The following is a 7,098-nucleotide window of genomic DNA, read 5'->3' on the forward strand; positions in this document are numbered from 1 at the left end:
GGTCTGCCTAAAGGTATGTATTTATCATAAGCAGCCAGGGAGTGTTTATATTATAGTCTCAGACCAGCTTCCCTAGAGCTGCTATCAGTTAATCCTGACCATTGTATTTACTTATTACTTCTAAAGTACATGTGTAGAACACGTAATTACATTCTGATTAAGAAATTTCTTAATCTTGGTATTGATATGCATATTACACAGCAAAATGCACAACTACAAGTACATAATTAAAGAATTTAACTCATGCAGTTCTAATAATTGACATTTGGGATTACTGATGCCTTTCAAATTTAGATTCTTGAAGGATAAATGAGATATACTCAATTTTGATTTTCCATTATTTAAAAGCTCTGAAAAAAATTATTACAAAAAGACAAAGAATAAAGTAGCATTCAAAGTGACAGTACAGATTATTTCTTGCGAAGATTTTAGTTTCATACATAGTTCACTCCGCCCCCACACAGAAAACTGCAAAAGATGTTAACTACCATGAGCCACAACATGTAATTATTATAAAACACAAAGAAATTGACAGTATCTGTTCTTTAGCTAGTGTTTCAGAACTGTGCTTCCAATGGATAATTAACACAACGATGTATATGACACAATTGTGCCTATACTTGGCATATTTCCACTGTACATGACTCAAGGGTGATCTAAACACTTTCAGTTTATTCATTTCCTTCATGGAAACCTGTTTTTCTTCTTTGCTTATTATAAAATTCAAATACCCTTAGCCCACCCTGTAAGCTTGTACAAACTATTAGGCCCTAAATAATTTTTATCTTTCTCTACCACTTGCATATAAAGAGACACAGAAGGCAGACAGGACAGATGTAAAATCTTCAGAGAATTACTAGCCATACTGCACATTAGGTGTTACAAAGAGAGAAAGAAATCTCTCTGTTGAACAGAAAAGCCCTTATGAAAGGTCTTTGTTTCTGTGTACTGAGGATGGAACCTGTATCTTCAAGCACACCAAGCTCTTGCTCTCTTCCAAGCTACATCTCCAGACCAAATATGTTTTGATGATGTGATAAAGAACTTTATAGGTGAAATTATTTTCCAGGATATGTAAATATTTCTTACAAGTCATTACATTAACTTCATTACATTATCTTACTGTAAAGACTAAGCAGGGAAAAAAAGCAGTTATTCTTTTTACAAAAGTGTAAAAAGCCACAAAATGAAACGTGTAATCTTGTTCATAATTCAACCTTATTGTACAAATCTGTAACAGAGAAATAGGACCATTTTTTCAAAAAATATCACATACACATTTGACAGTAAGCTAACCACTTACTAATACGGTAAAAGGCTACCATATTAGTCTCTAAATCTCAAAGAATCTATGACTGGATTTACAGCACTTCTCAGAGATTCTTACACCTGAATTCAGAGTCCTACCTTGATGGAGTCTCGGTCTGTAGGCACAACAGCAGGGACACAAGCAGAAGTGGCAAGGAGGAGGAAAAAAGAAAAGTTCTAGTTAGTTTACATAAAAGCATGCATTTATTGAACCTGAATCCTATTAAATACTAAACTGCACAGGTGTCAACTTTGCTGTCAAGTTAATTATTAATAGTATTCTAAGCAGATTCACAAAACACCAATTCACCTTTGACTCAATTTCAAAGGAAACAAAGTTAGCCATTCATACTATTTATGTGCCCTTATTGACTTTTCCACTTATAAAACAGTTTATAATCATGAGTTACCAAAGCATTAAGGTAACTCTAAGACAAATATTACAGTATTTCTAACATCAAAGAAGGTAAGCTTTACTGATATAACACAATGTGCTCTTGATTATAACTCACAGTGATGACACCGGAACAGCAAGGAGGTGAGAGCTTTTAAATATGAACCACACCCTTTCAAACCAATCAAGCTACCAATATTCCAAATTATAAAGAAATGCTGACACTATTTTTCATTTGGGTAGCTATTACAAATTACTGTTAAGCAGCATACAAACACACAGGTATTTTAAAATGTCTCTACACCATCATCTTCCTTAGAGAATGAAGAAGGCCAACCTTGAACAAACTGAACTTCGAAAGCGGTTCATATGGAAGAAATCAGTTAATTTCATGCTTCTAAACAGCATGGAAGAGAGGAATATTTAAACCAACAGACTTCACTAACTTGGATTGCATTTTCGCAGATTTCTAGAAATTTTTTCTTACTATGTCCTCAATACTTTCATCTAATTTACAAATAACTGATTTGGTGAAACATCAAGCAAGTCTTTTTAGACCTTTACATTTTTCCTTGCAAATATTCTGGTTAAAATTGGATATTCATGCTACACATCACTTGAAACATAGGACTTTACTACTGATTTAGACTTGGGAAGCAGGGGATCAAAGGCAGTAATTTCTAGAGTTGGACATTTAGCACAATGGTAGAACAAGCACTTGCCTAGCATGGAGAAGAGCCCTGGTTCTATCCCCAGAAGTGTCAAGGGGGAAAAGGAAAAAAAAAAAAGCATTACCCTGGAAACAGTTCTTTGCCTTTTGGGAGTATATTCACTATTGCCAAACATTAGGGTACCATGTAGCAAATGATACCGTCTAATAATTAATCTACCTTCCAGTAAAAATCCTTTTATTTAGCCACTGGTAAAATGAAATTCAGAGGCAGACTCAACAAAGGACCCTGAAGCCTACACTCAGAAGCAGGCACATGATGACACGCTGACATCCCAAGGAGATGCTCACCTCTTTGGTGATCATTGTCATGGTGCTTTTTCTCATCTTTGATTGGAAGGTGAGACTGACCCCCTAGGGCACTGGAGAGGGCCAGAAGCCCTGCACTGCCCCCAATGGGTGGAATGGCTGGAGGCTGAAGCCCTGAAGGATGTGGTGTCAGAGGCACAGGCAGACCGTGTCCATGTGATAGATGCTGAGCCTGGAGTTGTTGCTGCTGTGAAAAATTAGAAACAGATATTGAATTTGTCCCTTGGACACCCCACAACAAAAGTGGGAGGTACAAACAGATAATGAAAAATCCTGCATCCACGAAAGACTGACTCTTATCACATATCTTCTTGAAAGGAGTGGGAGAGGGAGAGAGACACAGCGGGTATTACTTTTCTTTTTAAAATCTGGAGGTTTTGCATATTCAGGGTAAATAACCTAATTTTTAAATGGTAAAAACAGCTAAGTAATTTTTAAGCGCTGAATTTTCTTTAACAAAGTCTATGCATTTTGTTCAAAAGAAAAAAAAGTAAAGGTCTAGCTATCATATATTTCTAATCAAAATGCATATATGAGTAACTGTTAAAGCAGTAAGAAAAGTCGAAAATTGAGAAAATTAGTGTTAACCAGTTATCCCAGAACCACTACACAGCATGCAGGGAGAGTTAATTTGAAAGAGAAAAGCTGACTTAACAACCCAGAAAAGGAGACTGGTTGCAGCTACCATTTTAAGCCCTGTAAGTGTCCTCAGCGGTACTTGAGCAAATTACTAAAGAAAATCTAATGTAGCAAGGCTTGGGGTTCTCCTGTAGGCTTGCTCAATAATGCTGAAATAATTGGGCACTCTGTGCACGTTTAGTGATGCTCGAATGAAAAGCTAGAGGCCTGCCCTTGTACTCTTCTCTAGCGGCTGACTCTGTTGTGACAGGTTTATTTGAGTGGGACTGTGATGCATGCACCAGTAACTGTGCTGACAAGAGTTTAAAGTCATTTTTACCAGCACACTGGTAACACACAGAGAAAGTCCTCGAGAGGCTAGGATGGGAGTGCTTGACCTCAACAGAGGCTGAATCAAGCCAGGCTACAGGAGCCACTGTGGGCAGGTTTGCTGCCTCTGCTGAGTGGGGATGGAGAGGAGGAGATTGGGTGGAGGGGAGGTAGGTTAAACCTACTCCTTAACAGCAATTTCTTCAACTCAAACCCTACTAACACTGGTCTATCAAAATAAATGCCGGGTCATTCCTGGACTAACGTTTATAGTAGTTCAATACCATTTTCTTTAAATAAATCATTTTTAGGGTCAAATCTATAATAGTCAAAGAGGTTCTTTTATAATTTTCTTCGTACCAGTATTTCACAAAACAGCTTTTAAAAATGAAATTACTGGGTCTGGAGACACGGCTTACTGGTTAAGAGCAACAGAGAACATAACTCTAGTTCCAGAGGCTCTAACGCCCTCTTCTGACCTCCATGGGCATTGCATGACACAAGTGTACTTACATACAGGTAGAACACTCATATACATAAAATAAAAATAAATTGTTCTACAAGAGACTTGGAATGTCTGTTTTTCAGTATTTCAAAGAAAACGGTGATTTTTTTTTCTCTTCAAACTACTTTTATTTTCTTCTTCTATATGCCCTCCTATATTTGACCATCAAAGTATAGCATTAATGAGCTCTTTCCACCTACTGACTTGTATCAATTTTCTTGCTTCATGCAATGTAAAAGCTCAAACACCTAAGGCAAGTCTACACACATGAAACGGAAAATGGGAGCAGCACCTAGATGCTGGATCAACTACACCTCTTACTCCATGTATACCACTTTTTTCTTAACTGGACAGCTTTCAAATTACATGATTCCTCATTTGAGTGACCTAAATCATCTTCGCAATTTTTTATATGGCTTGTTATTAGTTGTGACCAAAAAAAACACAGGAGTAGACAATTATATTGTCTAAGTATGCATAAATATACATGAAGAATACTGGGATTTAGGTAAATACATGGCAAATTTACTACAAAACCTACTTCAACTTATGTGTACAGTGTGGGCACATGGCCACTCTATCATTATAACTACCTGCATATGTGTTTCTTATGTTCCCTTCTTAGACTCTGGGAGTCTCTATATGACATCAAACCTGCCCAAATCAATACCTTCACTGATTCTACTGTTTAGTTCTTCTCTCAGAGGACAAAACGATTTTTTTGTTTTAAAAGAAAGCATTAACTGCCTTTATTTTCCATTCACCAGGACCTTTACAAAGGCAGAAAATATACCCCAGTCTATCTGTGAATGAGAGTCACAGTAAAGGCTTCCTGGACCCCCAATTTGTCCTATTCTACCTCAGCACAGCTCAAACTCCCCTTCCACCTTTATGTCCACCTTCAAGAAAGAAGGTTCTTTTTTCTTTCAAGTCTCCTCTCCACCTGCACTCACAGGTCTTTTCTCCCCTTCAATTCTCTAACTCACTCCCTCATGCCTTCAAAGTACTCTGTCACTGACTGTCCCCTGCTCAGAGGCTTTGGATCAGAGATGAACTGCCCATGGAAAGTGACAAGAACTTGGAGAGTGAGAGACCAAAATCCAACTACATTTTGCTTTTTGTTTCCTCCACTGCCCGTCACACGGTTCTTTCCACACACAATATTTTTTAAACTTAAAATAAATCTCTGCTCTTTTCAGCTAGTGCTCTGTGATATTAGTATCTACTCACCACACATCCAAAATTCTTTAAAAACTCAGGGAGAAGCTGTTGCTTCCACTTTCCAGTAGTCTACTTCTATACACACACAAGTGCATGCACACACCATACATACACCTTGTGATCTGGACACAGTCCAACATTCTCATAAAACTACCTCTTAGACAAACTGGTTCAAGACTTGAGTCTTCTAACTCTGATTTATAGGCAGCCCTGGGCAAAACATTTTCCTTCCTGAAGTTCTCCCCCACCTGCTGGAATCCTACAAAGATCCCCATGACCAGCCTCTTCTTAGCTCTTTGAAGGTTCTTGTTAAAAGTTCCTTCTTCTGCTCCTCTATTTCTCCTGACATCACATGCCTTTAGGCAAATGACTTCGTCCTCTGTCTGTTTCCCCAAGCTCTCTACTCCCAACATCTTTCCAACAGTTCTTGTTGGCAAACTCGCATTACCTCAAGTGAAAATGTATTACACAAAACCTCCAGGCAACTCACACTGACTCAAGCTATCTATCACAGTCAATTTGCTTTGTTTCTGTATGTCTAACTGGGATCATCTAATCCTACAAATTCTCAAACAGCTGCTTATTTCTACAGCCACTTTTGTAGTCAGAAACCTATTTGTTGATCACCATGAGACTCCATCAGTCCACTTCGGAGCCTACACTGCATCACCAATGAGTTTTTGTCCCTACAATCATGTCATTTCACCTCTTAGAAGCAAACCGCACATTACTTACCTATGCTGTACTCGCTCATCTAGCTCACTTCATGTTTCCCCTGTTCTCTAATGCCCTCTCCAAGCTCCTATATGCCTAACACAAAACCCCTCCTCATACCATTCCAACATACATCACCTTATGCCATTATTTATCTTTTTATGAATAAGAAGACCCTGACCTGTCAGAGACAGAAAAACTCAACAGAAGAGGCTCTAGCCTGGCACCTAGCTCAGTTCTCCCACTCCAATACAGTGGGAACTCAATTAAACAAAAAAATCTGATACTGTAATAAAACGCCTCTGAGAACAATTCCATAGTTGTGAAAACAACAGCTGCCTCCTATAAAAGTTCACATTTCTTAGCATTCAAGATCATCCATAATCTACCATCAGTTTAACTGTACTCTACTGTGCAACAACAGTCAGGGAATTTTATCTGTAGAACTAGTAAATATAGTTGAGTACTTAAAACCTGTACATCGTTTCATTACTAGCCATCAACATGCTATGACCTGACTTACTTGTCTCTTATATTTAAGTTCTCCTCATTCTTTTATGCCTACCTTCCCTATGAGGGGATGCCTATCTTAGCCACTATGACACAAAAAACTGCCTCTGAACTCTGATGGCACTTGCATTATATGACAATCCGTAACCCAAGAAAATAAAAACTTTGTACGGAGGTAGCAGCATATGCTACAACTTTGTAAGTAGAGCTATTTCTTTTAAATTCTTTTAAATTCTCAAAGCACTAGATTTTCTTATTCTTGGTATGTTCCCAGATTACCAACTATTAGCACCATTTATGATGAATTTTGGCTTTATTTTCTCCCAACTGACTCAGAATTTAAAATGAAATCATAAAAAGTTAAAAAGTTAACTGGATAGGGTGACCGGGATTCGGTGGACAGACCCAAACAAAGGGCAATGGGGACACAAGTTTGACTGAAAAGACGATATATATATA

General features: G+C 37.9%; 1 protein-coding gene across 15 annotated transcripts in view; it reads right to left on the reverse strand.

Annotated features, from left to right (window-relative positions):
• Tle4 (TLE family member 4, transcriptional corepressor) overlaps positions 1–7,098 on the reverse strand; it is a 158,426-nt gene that overhangs the window by 71,536 nt on the left and 79,792 nt on the right. For 10 of the 15 annotated variants that reach the window (XM_029564508.1, XM_029564503.1, XM_008835090.3 and 7 more), the window contains 2 exons: positions 2,724–2,928; positions 1,408–1,424 (listed from right to left, as the gene is read on the reverse strand). In XM_029564508.1, coding sequence (XP_029420368.1) covers positions 1,408–1,424; positions 2,724–2,928 — 222 coding nt within the window. The remainder of the gene's footprint in view (positions 1–1,407; positions 1,425–2,723; positions 2,929–7,098) is intronic. The other 5 variants (XM_029564504.1, XM_029564506.1, XM_008835088.3 and 2 more) reach the window with 1 other exon arrangement.

Source organism: Nannospalax galili, unplaced genomic scaffold (genome assembly GCF_000622305.1).
Source record: "Nannospalax galili isolate Female #2095 unplaced genomic scaffold, S.galili_v1.0 scaffold296, whole genome shotgun sequence".
Taxonomy (NCBI): Eukaryota; Metazoa; Chordata; class Mammalia; order Rodentia; family Spalacidae; genus Nannospalax; species Nannospalax galili.